The 16,455-nt window shown below is 41.1% G+C and overlaps 1 protein-coding gene across 1 annotated transcript in view; it reads right to left on the bottom strand.

The window, feature by feature from the left end:
• NLRP1 (NLR family, pyrin domain containing 1) overlaps positions 1-16,455 on the bottom strand; it is a 72,471-nt gene that overhangs the window by 44,411 nt on the left and 11,605 nt on the right. Inside the window, exons 4-5 of the mRNA XM_006899804.1 lie at positions 8,998-10,630; positions 5,086-5,256 (exon numbers count right to left, since the gene is read on the bottom strand). Coding sequence (XP_006899866.1) covers positions 5,086-5,256; positions 8,998-10,630 — 1,804 coding nt within the window. The remainder of the gene's footprint in view (positions 1-5,085; positions 5,257-8,997; positions 10,631-16,455) is intronic.

The raw sequence follows: 16,455 nt of genomic DNA, 5'->3' as shown, positions 1-16,455 counted from the left end.
AGTGCAACAATGAATGAGTGGAAGCCCAAAATCTCTGTAAATGTTTATGAAAATTAATAAAATATAATTATAGAAAAAAATAAATAAATATCCATACTCCTAAACAAATAGCTGCATGATCAGACATGCCACCTCCCACGTTCCTGCTCCTGTTACTATGAATCACTGGAGCCAATGTTTGTTGCAAAATGACTCAGACTTTACTCACAGCTCTGGGTTTTATTAGGGAAATAGGTTGGGGGAAGGGTGGAGGAGACAAAGGATATCACATAGTAAAAGTCCAGGTTTAGTGAACAGCAACCCCAAGCCAGAATAAGAGTTAGACTCAATTAATTCAGACACTTCTCAGTCAACAAGTGACTTGGTTCATTTCAGAAGCACAAATAAACCTCTGGTTCCCTCAATCATGCAACAAGCTTTGCCTCATAGCAGTCACAAGTCAGCTCTTCATTCAGTCATTCAGAAGCAAAATCTTTAACTTTCGCTCCATCTCCAGTATTCTGTCGGGCTATACCTTGCCACAATCTCTTCATAGTCCCTCCACAGTCTCTTCATAGTCTTGCCACAGTGTGGAAAGTACTCCCTCTTTCTCTCTCTCTCTTTAAAATATATATATAATACTGGTTTGTTTATGAGAAAGCACTCTCTCTTATATTGGTCCCACAGCTGTTGATGATTTGCAAGACCATGTGTCTGCAGTTCAGGTAGCTGGGGACCATGTCTGGGGTGTGTGTGTGAGTGGGGGGGGAGCTGAAACAGTGGATAGAAAGGCCAATTTTAAAGTCATTTACTGACATCACAATATTCTTAAAAGACATTAATCTTTTACTTTTCTTGTTTTGTTTTTGTCTACTTTTGTATCAAGGTAATTTTGGTATCTTAAAGGAAGTTGAGAGATGCTACTTCCTTATCTTTTATTCTTAGTGAAGAAGTTGTAAGGATTGGTAATGTTAATGCTTTAAGTGTTTGGTAGAATTCACCAGTGAAACCATATAGGACTTAGTTTTTCTTTGTGGTAGTTTTTAAATTATTAATTTGATCTTTTGCTGTTGTTGCTAAAGTTTTGGTCAGAGTTTCTATTTTTTTTTCTTGAAAGTTTTCACATTTCTAGGAATTTCTTCATCTCATCTAAGTTATTTAGTATGTTGGCATATATTTACCTATAGGATTCCTTTCTATTTCTGCTAAGTCTGGTGCTCTTGCTCCCTTTTCCATTCCTAAGTTTAGGAATTTGAGTCTAGTTTTACTCCCCTAGAGAACTCACTCTAAGATAGTATCTAATTCAATTCCTTTATGCTTAGGGAACTTTATACTATTTCAATCCTTTTGACATTTTTGAGACTTATTTTATGAGACAATCTTATCTGTTCATGAAGCCTTATTCTATATCTGTTGAAAGTTTCCAGGTGAATGCCTCAAAGGAACTTCAAATTAACATCTTTAAAATCATTCTTATAACTCTAACTCCCCTAACCATTGCTTTTCCATTATTTCCCTTCTTAGTGAAGACATCATTATCCTATTAGTTACTCTAACCAGAAATTCAAGATCATCCTGCAAATCTAAAACATCACTTTATCTGGTTGATTTTACATTCTACAAAATTCTAGAATACATCTACTACTCTCCATCTCTACTGCCAAATAAATAAGGTCTTATACTTTTTTTAGAGGGACTACAGAATTTTCCCTTATCCAGGCTATTACTGTCTGTTACGGTCTGAATTGTGCCCTTGCCCCCAAAACATACTGTAAGTCTTAATCCTTATACTTGTGGTTGGTACATTGCTGAAACTATTTTAAAATTACCTTTAGCAAAATATTACTCAAGTGTGATATTAATAATATTGTTTGATGATTTCTCTATTACATTTTAGAGTAGCACATCAACATGGAGCTGCCAAATATTCAAGCTGGGTTTGTAAGAGGATGTGGAGTAAAGGACATTATTACTGATGAAAGCAGAGAATATCAGAAGGATATTTATGTGTACTTAACTGATTAAGCAAAGGCATTGAAATGTGTGGATCATAACAAATTAGGGATAATATTATGATCAACACATAATTGTGCTCATGATCAAACTGTATGTAGACCAACAGGTAGTCATTCAAACAGGTAGTCATTCAAAAAAGAATAGGGATACTGTGTGGTTAAAAGTCAGGAAAGTTGTGTGTCAAGGTTATATCTTTTCATTATACTTATTCAAATTTGTACACTAAGCAAGTAATCAGAGAAGCTTGACTATGTGAAGAAGGACATATGGAGAATATATGAAAGATTCGAGAAAGATTCATGGGTGAACTGAAATATGCAGATGACGGAACATTGCTTGCTTAAAGTGAAGAGAACTTGAAGCACTTACAATGAAGTGAAAAGATTTACTGTCAGTATTACCTCTCAATATTATTGTTGTTGTTAAGTGCTGTAGAGTCGTAGACAACCCATAGCACCCCTATGAATGAAAGTCTTGAATACAAAGCTTTCATCTTTTCTCCAAGTTCCTAGAGTTTCCTGAGGCAAGCTTTTCTGGAAGTGGAAACCACTCCTGCTTCCAAGTATGTTTAATTCGGGAGATTCACAAAACCAGATCCGAGGGCCCAAAAGCCTTTTTAAATACGAGGCCAAATCCAATCAGCTCATATGCTAATGTGATGAATAGCCACACTCTAGTCTCAACCCCAAAACAGAAAATATACTTTTAGAGAATCTGGCTATTCTGCTCATCTTCCCAGCTTGGAAATAGCCCCAGACTGGCTGCTAAAAGCTTTTTTAATATAAGGCTGAATTCAATCAGCTCATACTTTAATGCGATCAACAGCCACACGCTAGTCTCCACCGCAAACAGAAAATACACCTTTGCAGAATCCAGCCATTCTTCTTATCTTCCCAGAGTAGAAACGGCCCTCCTTGTTGCTGTCATTGTGTACAATTAAGTCCGAACAGACTCATAGCTGACCCTCCAGCAAGTTTTCAGAGGCACTAAATCACACAAGACACTGCCCATCCTTCTCCTGTGGAGCAGCTGGTGGATTTGAAATGTGTGCCTTTGGCATTACAGTGCAGCTTCTTACCACTAGGCCACCAGAGATGGCTATATTCCTTATTAATACGTAAACAATCCATCACTTGGGTGAATTCTGCTTCACAGTGGTAGGAAGACCAGACAAAGGATCAAAAAGGGACACTGCTATGAACACTTGGCCTCCACAAGTGAGTTTTTCTTGTGGTAACTTTTCTGAAATCTCCTCCTTAATAGCTCAAACATAAGAAGGATCGTGAGGCACCACATAAAGAAAGTAAAAATCCTCACAAGCATCATGATAAACCCAGAAAATACAGAAGTTTGGATTTCATTTTACTTAAATCCGCAGTCAATGCCCATAAAAGTCACTGCTATTGAGTTTGAATTGACTCATAGCTGACCCTCCCGCCTATTTGTGGGAGGCTGTAAATTGTACAAAAGGAGATTTCCCATCTTTCTTCTTTGGAGCTGTTGGTGGATTTGAACCACCAGAGAGGTGCCATCTTTGGATTAGCAATGCAGCTCCCTATGGACTACACTACAGAACTCCCAGCCTATAGAAGGAACAGTGAAAAAAAGAAAAGAAAATGACATATTGTGTTGGGCACATCTGCTTCAAAAGATCTCTTTACAGTGTTAAAAAGCAAGGATTTCACTTTGAGGTCTAAGATGTGCCTGATCCAAACTATAGTATCTTCAATCACTTCATATGTAAAAAGTGGACAAAGACTAAAGAAGAATTGAAGCCTTTGAAATGGCAATGTTAGTGAGGAAAAAAATAATATATCTTGAGTGGCCCAAGTTATCAAACAAGTCTGTTTTGGAAGAAGTGTAGCTAGACTACTTCTAGGAAGCAAGGATGGCAAGACCTTTATGGACCATTTGGGGGATTTGCTCTTTAAAGGCAAGGATGGTGAAATTTGTCTCAAAGACTTTGGACATATGATCAGGAGGTAGTTAAGGACATCATTGGTAAAATACAGCATCAATAAAAAAGAGGAAGGCCTTCAACAAAATGAATTGACACAGTGGCTGTAACAATAGGTTGGATGAGAGCAACAATTATAAGGATGGTGTAAGGCAGGACAGTGCTTTGTTCTGTTGTGCATATGGTTGCAGTGTTGTCAGAGATGACTTGACAACACATAATACAAGAAAGCAAGACAACATTTATATAGGAACTACTAATTGGTTTCATAGCTTCTACTTTTGTTCACTTCCCAAATTGTAGCCGGTTTCTACTCTAAGATATAAATATGCTCTTCTTTTTGCTCTAGATCCCACTGAATTAAGGACAAACTCAAATCCCTATGTTGCTGTTGTTGGGTGCCGTCCAGTTGACTTAGATTTACAGCAAATCTGTGAACAACAGATTAGAGCTTTGCCCCATCCTGTGCCACCCTCACTCTCTCTGTCTCACTCAAGTTGGGATCACTGAGTCAGTTCATCTAATGGAGGATCTTCTTGTCTTTTCCTGGTCCTCTTTTCCCTTCCTGACAACATGCCCAAAGTATGTGAGATGAAGTTTCACCTTCCTTGCCTCCAAGGAGTGAATCTCCGCATGGCCCGTGAAACCCTGCATGGCCTGGCTCCTGTTGACCTCTGTCACAGGACATCTCTTTTTTCTCTAGCCTTCCGTCACACTATCTTGCCTTCACTTAAACACTCCCCTTCCTCTTGCTACATGGACTTTGTATAGGCAGTTATTTCTGCCTGGATCTTTCTCTTCTCCTTTTACTTAGTTAACCTATTGGTCTTTGAATTCCCTTCAAACCTCATTACCTCAAGTACATTTTCCCACTGGAGTTGTTATTTGGGTCTGTGCATGTCCACTCATTTGTGTAGCTCCTTGATTAATGCCAGTCTCTTGCAAGCTCTGTGAGAAGAGAATCCTGTCTGTGTGCATTCACTGTAGTGGCCTGGCCCCTGGCACACAGCACATAACAGAGAGAAGCTAGTGACGATTTGCTGATCACAAAGATGAATCCCCTGTCCTAGCCTCAGACTCCACTTTGGGTCCCTCCTCATCCCTGATTTCGAGCAAAGCCAGGCCACACTCACCTCAGAATCTCCAGGTGACAGTGAGGGTGTCTCAGGGCCTCACAAAGGCTCTGAACCACTGAGCAGCTAAGGGGGTTTCCGCTTAGGTCCAGTTCCTGCAGGCTCTGAGTGACTCCAAGAATAGCGAAGAGATCCTGCCAGCAGGCATCTGTGACTAGGGCGGATCGGAAGCTGAGGGAAGGAGGAGGGACAGGAGACACACGACACATGAGTGTGAGGATCTGCAGTAAATACTCACCCTGGTGGGGCTCTGCCATCCCATCAGTCCCCCCATTCTGGGACTAACCAGTTGGCTTTCCCCACACTACCATCCTGGGCTAGGTCTCTCATCTGTGCATCCCATCATTACACAACTGACCCTTACCATAGCATGCTGACATGTTTATTCTGTGGTTCTCTTTCTGCTTCTGTCTTGGAGTTTGAGGACAGTGGCAGATCCTGTTCTATTTTTTCCTCTCTAAACTTTATTTAGGGAGCTCTGGTGGCTTAGTGGTAAGGAGTTGTGCTGCCAACCCAATGGCAGACAGTTCAAATCCATTAGCTGCTCCACCTCAATGATGGGCATTTTCCTCCTGGGTGATTGACTGTCTCTGAAAATCTGCTGGCGGCTGAGCTAGGAGTCAACTCTGACTCTATGGCAATAAGTGAGCAAGGTCCACATGTACTGAAACCTCTGACTGTGCCTTGAGCCTCCTTCTAGAATCCATTTGCCACCACCCATTCCAAACTTTCTTGTCCCGGCCTGATGTTCTATTGCTTCTCCCCTCTTTTGCCTCTGTGCCACTGAAGGGCACAGGCACTTCAGAAGATCCCAGGTTAGGTCACTAACAACACCTGTACCAAGGTCGTTCAGGGCTTAGTTCAGAGTTATAACCAAAACAAACAGAAACAACTTAAGTATCCAAGAATAGAGACCTGGTCAAATCAGAGGTGGTATCTACTCCTTAGGAATGACACGTGATCATTCAAAATGATGTTGTGTTAGATTATTTAATGAGAAGGAAACCTTGATAAAATAAATTAAAGTCTGCTAAAGCTGGAATGTGTTAAGAGAGAGACCTGTCAGAGAAGGAAAATACAAATATTTTCCGCCTAAGGAGAGCAATAGAACAGTGATAAGATTATGCCCTGTTAAAAGCAGAAAACTTTCATGTTCCAGAAAAACAAGGCAGTCACATTTAGTTCTGGCTCTCACAGGTTTCACTGTATATCAATACAATAAAGTTGCTTATAAAATAGATTTGTTTGTATTTTATCACATTTTTAAAATGGAAACAAAACTGATAGTAAAATGCTATACAGCGGGAAAAAATACTATACAGGCATGGTTTAATTTTGCCAAAGAAATGAACCACCAGACATGTGCCACCTTTGGGTTAGCAGTGAAACTTCCTACAGACCGTGCCCCCGGAGACCACAGGTACAATGAGGGAAATGCTGCAAAGTCTGCACCATCCCCTTGATTGGCCGAGGACTGGGACTTTGCCATCCGTGCAGTTTTCATTGGCTAGTTTTCATAAGTAGAGCATCAGGCTTTTCTTCCTAGTCTGTCTTAAATTGGAAGTTCTGTTGAAACTTGTTCAATAAATAGCACAGTAACACATAAGCTTCTGCTGACAAGCAGGCGGTGGTGGTGCTCGAAGTGCATTGGCTGGAAAGCAAACCTGCGTTTCTCTCATGGAAAGTAATAATTCTACTACTGTCCCATCTGCAAATGAGGAGCAAGATGGGTCAGGGTGGTGGTGGGAGGAAGTGCAACCATTCTGGAAGGCTGTTTGGCGCTTTCTCAAAAATCTGAACATAGAAATTTCATTGCACCCAGCCATTCCACTACTTGAAATATAGCCTGAGAAAATGAGAACTTGGGCAAAACCTGAGATTTGTACAGCAATATTCATAGCAGCATTATTCACCACTGCAAGAACATGGAAACAGCTTAAATGTCCAGCCACAAATGAATGGATTGAGAAATTATGGTACCTTCACACAATGGAATACTATGCAGCACACAGGAGCAATGATTTTGTAAATTACTACCTAACTTGGGAGGGACTGGAGAGCATTATGCTGCGTTAACTAACTCAGTCCCACAAAGATAAATATTGTATAAAGCCATTATTTTGAGTGAGTACAGGATCCAAGAGGGGCGGAAGATGGTGGAAGCAGAGGTATGAGGATGTGCAGGGGGAGGAGGTATTAATCATGGAGTTGTACAATTTGATGGGTGGGGGGGACTAGGGAAATGGAAAGAATTTGTTCTTGAAAATGATGTATTCGAATTTTGTATATAAACTAGTTGTTGTTGTTGTCTTTGAGTTGAGCATGACTCTTAGCGACCCTATGAACAAAAGGTCTGAAACCCCTCTACAACTATTGACATTTATCAAAGTTCATAGAGTTTCCAGAAGCATATTATTTAGGAAGTGGATGACAAAAAATCCCAAAGGAGAAAAACAGCTATATTATCAATATTGCAAACTGGAGGACTTCTGGATGGGGAAGTTAATAGTGTTGTGTGAATTGCAAGGATGGCTTAGAGGAAGCCCTTCTATTGTATTCAGACCCAGTGCCTGCATCAGTGGTGGCATCACAAACGAAAGCAAAGGAGCCAGTTTTGCAGAAAAAGTATGGATCCTTTTCCAGACATGTGTTCTATTTCTCTATCAGATGGGTTGACCTTTCTGTATTCCTGCAGCATTAACATCATAGAATTTACAACATCAGGATGGTCACATTATACTGAGGATTATGGTCACATTCACATACAATAATAGTACACTCCTAATCTCTGCTCTTAGAGACCTCAGAATGTGGAGGCGAGAACACTCAGCCAAATATGGGGGAGATCTAAGGGCCCATGTCATTCCCAACACCTATTCTCATCAAGGGGATGCCCAAAGAGCTCAGAGGACAATTTTGTTTTTACAAAAATAATGTCATAGGGTCGCTATGAGTCACCTACAACTTGATGGCACTCAACAACTACAACAACAATGGCAAGGTTATAAGAGTTCTCTATCTTCATATTTTTAATGCTTAATATGGCTAAGGCATGCAGTTCGAGGCCACCAGTCCTTCCACGATGGACAATCTCTTTCCGTGAGATTAACTGCCTCTGAAAATCCTCCAGAGTGTTAGCTATGGTCGGATCCGACTCTATGGTACAACAATGGCTAAGTCCTACCGAATGAATGAGCCTCCAGAATGGCTCAACTGTCTATTCTCCCACCAGCACGGCTGCTCTGATTAGCATGACAATATCTTCATATGTGGTCATAGGATTAGAGATTTATTTTTTCTTTAAATTGCCTGTGTTATGTTTTTTACATTCTTCCTTTCATGAACTGCAACATGATTCCCCATCTCCTGGGCGTGGAATAGACGTACCAAGTTAAGGAAGTTCCTTTCTGTTCCTAGCTTGCAAAGAACTTTTATCATTGATTGGTTCCATGCTTGATAAGACTGTTTTCTTAAGTCAATTGTGAAAAAAATCATATGAGTTTTCTTTTTTAGGCTCCAGATGGGATGAAATTGATAGATGAAGGTAAAAGGGGGGAAAAAAGATCAGGTAAGAGGAGCAGAGACAGATGACTGCATGCCCTAAAAGATTAGCCATGCAGAAGGGAACTAGGGTCAGTACACTGTAAAGGTGGATGGGCATTTGGGCTCGGGGCTCGGAGGCAGCAGGTAGGGATGGTGGCAGAGATGACAGAAGTGCACCACCCACATAGATGGATGCTGCAGTGGACTTTAGACAGACAGAAAGGTGGTCTGATTTGGCAATTGGAAGTGACTGGTGACGTTGGGCCTTGAACTGTTGGCATGAAGCTTAAAAAGCAGGTGCTCAGGTGACTCTAACTCATGGAAAACCCAGAGAGGATCTGGGGAGGAGGAAACACTGAGGGTACTCACAGAACCACACTGGGGGACTTTAATGCCTGTCCACACGCACTGTTCACATTCACTTGAAGGCTCTTCACGTTGCAGCAGAACTTAAGGCAGAATGTGAACACCAGGAGCTCTATGTCTGTGTGAACCCACATCCTTGCTCCTTGGAAGTGGGCCATGGCTCGTGTCAGAAATGCCTCGTCTTGGATTTCATATAAACAGTGGAGCACCGCCCAAGAGTATAGCTGGGGCCAGGAATGCTTGTGCCAGACTTCTAGTTCGACCCACTGAAGCAGTTCCCACTTTGCCTTCTTAGACAGCTGGCAGCTGAAGATGCTCTCCAGTTCTCTGGTCCCACGCTCGCTCAGAAGACCGAAGAGGAAGTGTGTGACTGGGGCCCCAAACATGCCATACATTTCATAGGCTTCTTGTAACTTTTTCACACTTTTAATGCTGTCAAGTTTACCACCTTCCTCTTCCTCTTCCAGTGCATAGAAAACTGCTGCCAAGAACTCCTGGAAAAACAGGTGTCTGAAGTGGTACCTCAAAAGGGTGGGATGTTTCTGAAGAACACCTGTCCTTAAGAGAGTGAAGATGACAGCCCCATCTAACCCATATTTCCTGAGCTCCTTTCCACTAAACAGAGTCTTTTCTTGCCAGATGCCCTCAGTGGCCAGACAGCACAAGGCCCTCAGGTGAGTCCCCAGGAGCTGAGCTCGGAGAGCCTGGGACAGGTAGTGCAGGCAGAGGTCCGTAGTGGTCTGTGCGGTCAGGGCTGGGGGCTCCCCCTGCTCCATTTGAAGCTTCAGACAGGTACTCACAAGCCAGGACACCCAGGGTCTGAGACACAGGATTAAGAGGGCATGGTTTGATGCAATGGAGCTGAAGGCCATGACTGCTTGACTTTCATCTGGGAAATATTTGTAGAAGAAGTCTTTCCTGCCAGCCTCAGAGAAGCCCAGCACCTCCACACAACGTGCCTGCCCCAATGAAGGCAGGAGTTTCCCCAGAGCTGTCCTCCGAGCCGTGATTAGCAAGGATGCCTCAGGCAGTGTGGTTTTTTCCAACAAGCTGTTCAGCAGCATGTGCACGGGCTGCTGTTGGCTCCAGTGTAGACACATTTCAGGTGTCTGCCTCTCAAAGACCCATTCTGGCTCATCCAAACCATCTAGGATGAGAAGCAGCTGCCCTGGCTGAGACAGGATCTGTCTGATGGGAGCCAGAGGGTGAGGCCAGTCTTTAGCCAGGAGCTCAACAAGGCTGACCATATTGGACGGAACCAGTTCTTTGCAGTTGAAGTAGAAGACATGACGGAAGCGGTCCCTGTAGAGCTGGCCTTGCTCCCAGGCTCCCCTCACCTGTCTGGCCAATGTCGACTTCCCAATTCCTCCAGCCCCGTGCAGTATGACCGTGTGAGGCTTTTCCTGGGTGCCCAGGTCTGGGCCAAATAGATCTTGGACTTCAATCAAACGCTTTTGCTCCACCATCATCCCATGATCCGTCATCAGAGGCACATGGCCTTTGCTGGGAGGTCTCTCTAGAAGCAACAGCTGTACAAATTTTTGGTACAAAACTTCATTTTTCCAGGACTGAGAATTCTGGTCTCCTGTGGGGCAGGTCTTCTCTCCCTTCTGGTTTTGGTAGTATTCTCTGTTTTCTAGGCAAGGGAGGAGAAGACAGAATATTAAGGCACGGAAGAGATCAGTCCATCAGTTCATTCAACAACTATTTTAGATGCTCACTGTCTATCACCCACTGCTGTTTGTAAACACTGGGGTTTTCTCTCCAGTGGAAAAGATGATCTTTTTTGGGAAATATCTCCATTCAAGTCTCAACTCTCTCAAGTTATACTCCCTATATGACTTTGTGTAAATATTTATCAAGTGCTCACTATGTGCTATAAAGTCTCCCAGAGATTTCCAGTAGGACTGAAACTCAGTTGCTCAAGGAGATAACCTGCTCTGTAAGGCATACTTGTTTGACTCCATTCCCTGCCTCACTTCTCAATGCTCCCACTGGTTTTTCCAGATAATCACCTCTCAAATGACCTAACTGCAATGACATCCTCCCTCAGTGTCTCCTTCTAAGGGACCCAACAGAAGATTGACTTTATAATTATGTATAGTTACAGATGGGAAATTGTGATGGAAACTCTAAAGAGCTGAGCACTTGAAAGAGATTGTCCCTCAGATTGAGACTTAATTGTTCCTCAGAGCAGGGGATCATCTTAATCAAGTCCGAATTATTAGTACAACTCTATTACAGATTGAATGCCATCCCCAAAGGAGTACTGAAATCCTCAACTCCAGTACCTGTAAATGTGGTCTTGTTAGAAGAATCACAGTTTATCAGTTAACACCAGATCCTGTCACAGGAAAATGATCCTCAAACTCATTGCCTCTGAGTTGAAACTGACTCAGATGACCCTCTAGCAGGTTTCTGGGGGTGTAAATCACATAGGAGGAGGTTGTCCATCTTTGGCTGAACAGCTGTGGACTCGTACTGCCAGAGAGGCACGGCTTTGGGCTAGCAGGGCAACCTCCTGCATCACCAGATTTAACTCTCATTACCATCAAGTCAGAACCAATTCATAGCTGACTCTCCAATGAGTTTTAAGAGGCTGTAAATTGCATGGCAGGAGATTGCCCATCTTTCTCTCATAGAGCAGCTGGTGGATTTGAGCTGTGTGTCTTTGGAAGTGCATTTCCTTACCCAGGAGGCCAACAGAGCTCCTATGTATCTGAGTGTTGTTGTTGTTTATGTGTTGTTGAGTCTACCATGACTCATAGCAAGCCTATGAAGAGCAGATCTGAACCTTGCCCGGTTTTATGCCATCTCTGACACACTTGAACCGTTGTTACAGGCACCGTGCAATACATCTTGTTGTGGCTCTTCCTCTCTTATGGTGACTCTCTATTCTTTTGGCAGCTCATGGGATATCCAGCACTCTTCTCCAACACCACAACTCAAAAGCACCAATTCTTCTGTTAGTTTTAGACATGGTCTAACTTTCAGAAGTACAGCAAACAAACTGACATTACTTTTAAGTACTCTAGACTGTTTCCTGACAATAGATTTTCTTAATGCAATACATCTCTTGATTTTTTGATTGCTGATACCCAAGGTATTGATGGTTCTTGGTCATATGCTACTTCCTGAAATGGTTCTGTGTCAGCCAATTCATTTTGGTAAAATGACTTTGTGCATTCCTTCCATTCAAGTGAGAGGAAATTACTGACAATTTTAATCTTTTCTCCATCTATCATGATATTGCCTGTATGTCCAGTGGTGAGGATTTTTATTTTCTTGATGTTGAGATGTAATCCATACTGAAGGCTGTAGTTCTTCCCTACCCACCTCCCCTTGGGTTTCTATTCATTCATTGTTGCACATTTTCCTCTATGCCTCTCCTCCCCCATAGTTCACTTTTTTCCTTGGGGAAAAAAGTTCTTTCATTATTATACAGTCCCCCTCCACTTTCCGGACCACTTTGCTATGTAACTCTTATTCTGGACTCTTGTCATGAAGGCTGTAGTTCTTGATCTTCTGAAACAAATACTTCAAGTCCTCCTCACTTTCAGAGAGCAAGGCTGTGTCATATGCATAATGCAGATTGTTAAGGAATCTTCCTCTGATCCTGATGCTGCATTCTTCTTCATAAAATCCAACATCTGGAATAATTTGTTCAGCATACAAATTAAATAGAGAGAAAACATACAACCCTGATGTACACCATTCTTGATTTTAGACCACGCAATGTTTCCTTGCTCTGTTAGCATACACCCTCTTAATCTATGTATAGATTTTGCATGAGCACAATAAAGTGTTCTGGGATTCCCATTCTTTTCTATCTTAGCCCTAATTTGTTGTTATCTACACAAAGTCAATAGACGGAGATAGACATCCTAGTATTCTCTGCTTTCTGACAAGACCCAATGGCATTAGCAATGATATCCCAGTTGCCATGGACTCTTCTTTTTCTTGTTGTTATTCTTTTTTTAAATTAATTGTAATGAAAGGTTGCAGAGACTTTGGATTTCCATTCATTCATTGTTGCACTTTCCTTCCTGCTCACCTCTCCCCCCAATTCGCTCTTCTCTTTGAAAAGTAAAAGAAAAATTCTTTCATTGTTATACTATCCCTCCCCCCAAGTCCATGCCTTGGCCTCTTCTAAATCCAGCTTGCATTTCTGGCAGTTCTCTGTCGAGATACTGTTCTAGCTAGTTTTGAAAAATCTTCAGCAAGATTTTGCTTGCATGTGGTATTTATGATATTGTTTGATAATGGCCACATTCTGTTTGATCAGTGGTATTTTTGTTTTTTGAGAATGGAAACAAATATAGATCTCTTCCAGTCAGTTGAATAGGTAGTTGTCTTCCATATTTTTGGCACAATCAGGTGAACACATCCAGGGCTGTATCTGTTTGTTGGAATATGTCAGTTGATATTCCCTCAGTTCCTGGAATCTTATTTATTGCCAAAGCCTTCAAGGCAGCTTAAACTTCTTCTTTCATTGCCATAGTGCTTTTAAACAGTTTTTAGAAATGATCTCTTTTATTTGGCAATATGTTAGTTATCTTAGTTATGCAATAACTAATTTTTAGGCAATATTTCATTATCCCAATTGTAATGGCAATGGCAATAAGTATTAACAATACTATCAACTACTCTTTTTACAAATACTTTTTTTGGTGACACTTAATTGCCATTGGTTCTTGATCATATGCTACTTTCTGAAATGGTTCTGTGTCAGTCAATTCATTTTGAATGACTTTGTGCATTCCTTCCATTTTCCCTGGATGCTTCCTGGATCATTCAAGATTTTGACCATGACATTTTTCAGCATTTCAACTTGAGGCTTGAATTTGTTCTTCAGGTCTTTCAGCTTTAGAAATGTTGAGTGAACTCTTCCCTTTTTATTTTTCTGATTCCAGTTCTTTGAACATTTCATTGTAATACTTTGTGTAGTCTTTTCGGGCTGCTCTTTGAACTCTCCTGTTCAACTAGTTTACTTTATCATTTCTTCCCTTTGTTTTGACTTCTTGATGCTCTAGTGGAATTTTAGAGTCTCTTCTGACATCTGTTTTGGTCTTTTTTTCCCTCCTCTGTTGTTAGACATAGCATTGCAGGTAGAGGCCTCAGATTAGAAGACACTAAAAAGTAAAGGAAAACAGCTGCCTATGTCTACTAATAATTGCAATGCAGAGTGTGCAAAGTATGGATTTAGGAAAATTGGGTGTTGTGAAAAATGAAGTGGAAACATAAAGATAGATATGCTAGGTGTTATCAAGCTGAGATGGACTGACATTGGCCAGTTTGAATCAGGCAATGATACTATATGCTACGTCAGGAATGAAAAGATGAGGAAGAATGGAGTTGCATTCATAGTAAAAAAAAATTCCATTTCAAGGTCCATCCTGAATAAAGTATAATGCTGGGAGCAATAGGATCCTATCCATACTATACGTACTAGGGAGACTGTTAATACAACTATTATTCAAATATACACACCAACAACCAAAGTCAAAGATGAGGAAATTGAGGCTTTCTACCAACTTTTATAGTCAGAAACCGAATAAATATGCAATCAAGATTCATTAATAATGACTGGTGATGGGAATGCAAAAAATTAGGAACAAGAAAGAAGGACTGGTAAACAGAAATTACAGACTTGGTAATAGAAGTGAGACTAGAGACTGAAAGACTGAATTTTGTACAATCAATGATATGTTGTTGTTCTTGATTGCCATCGAGTCGAGTACGACTCATAGCGACCTATGAACAAAAGGCCTGAAACCTTTCTATAACTATTGATATTTATCAAAGTTCATAGAGTTTCCGGAGGCATGCTGTTTAGGAAGTGGAAGTCAGTCCAGCTTCCAAAATCAACAATATAGTTGTGGCAAATGCTTTTTAAAAAAAAACACAAATGGCAATTATACACAGGGATCTCACTTGATACAGAAATCAGATTGACTATATTTGTAGAAAGAATCATTGGAGAAGCTTACTATCAGTGGTCAGAATGACACTAGTTGCTGACTGTGGAACAGACCAACTACTTATATGCAAGTTCAAACAGAAGGTGAAGAAAATTAAAGCAAATTCACAAACCCCAAAACATGACCTTGAGTCTATCCCACCTGAATTTAAAAACCATCTCTAGAAAAGGTTTGAGCCATTAAATTATTGAAGGCTAGATAAGCTGTATGATGATATCAAGAACATTATCCATAAAGAAAGAAAAAACGTAGTTGTGGTTGTTAGGTGCATTGAGTCGATTGTAACTCATGGTGACTCTGTGACCAGTGGATCTGAACGTTGCTCTGTCCTGAAGACACACACCATTTTCCTGGGATCCAAAAGCCCAGTTCATCTTGAGAGAACAGCTGGGCCTCCATCATTCTTGCATGTTGCCAGTCTCCTGTTGTATCATTTTTGGCAGCTGGAATCTGGGGTGTCGTCTTCAGATCACTTTGTGCCTTTGGCACTGGGTAAGATGGGTGTTAGAAAGGCACCCTCACTCTTGAAATGGTAATTTAGAGATATTCTTTATCCTCTTCTGTGGGAATATTTCTTGCAGGGTGAAAAATCTTTCTAAGAGCAGCTGGATGACCACTTTGGGTCAATGGCATGACCTGACCTGCTAAGGGTCGTGTCTACCTCAGGCAGTAGGACAAGTCTTAGCTCTTCCTGATGTTGTATTCTTTAAAACATTTGGGTTTTTGTGTTCTATTATCATATGCCTATAATGTCCTGAATCAAGTTATATATTAGCCCATCCTTGCCTAATATACTGACCATTGAAACTCCCATGGTGATGAAAATCCTCATATAACTGAAAGTTGACCCTTGAACTTTGCCTGCCTATACATAGATTTCTCCACCTGTACCCCATGCTGCTGCTGTGATTGAGGCCATGAGCTGTGAGTATCTGACACTAATCATCTGTGTGGGCGGGTCCTCTCTTTGGAGCAACACATGCTCAGGCCAAAGTAACAGGTAAACTGTGGGCCCAAGGCCACACTCAGTTCATCATCTGTTTTTGTCCAACCTGTGAGTTAAGACTAAGTTTCCACATTTTTTTTAAAGTTGTAAAAATCAAAAGAAAGATAATTTTTATGATATGTGAACAGTCTACAAAATGATAATCTCTGATTCCATGAAGTTTTATTGGAATTCAGTCATGTGCATTCATTTGTGTGTGGTCTATGGCTACTTTTGCTACCAGAGTCAGAGTTAAATAGTTACATCAGAGACTGCATGGTCCACAAAGTGACCAATAGTTATTATTTGCCCTTTACAGAAAATGTTTACTGACTCTTACTGTTGATACATGTGAAGAATGCATATTATGTGATTTTTTGCACTTGCTACAATACAATTTTTTTTAAATTTAGGTTGTTTATTTTTCATTTCAATGAACATCTACAGAGATTTTGGGATTCCATTCATTCATTGTTGCACCCTTCTCCCTGCACC

This window comes from Elephantulus edwardii, unplaced genomic scaffold (genome assembly GCF_000299155.1).
Source record: "Elephantulus edwardii isolate Elephantulus edwardi_28Jun2011 unplaced genomic scaffold, EleEdw1.0 scaffold00267, whole genome shotgun sequence".
Classification (NCBI taxonomy): Eukaryota; Metazoa; Chordata; class Mammalia; order Macroscelidea; family Macroscelididae; genus Elephantulus; species Elephantulus edwardii.
This window is presented reverse-complemented; position numbering and strand designations above follow the sequence as displayed.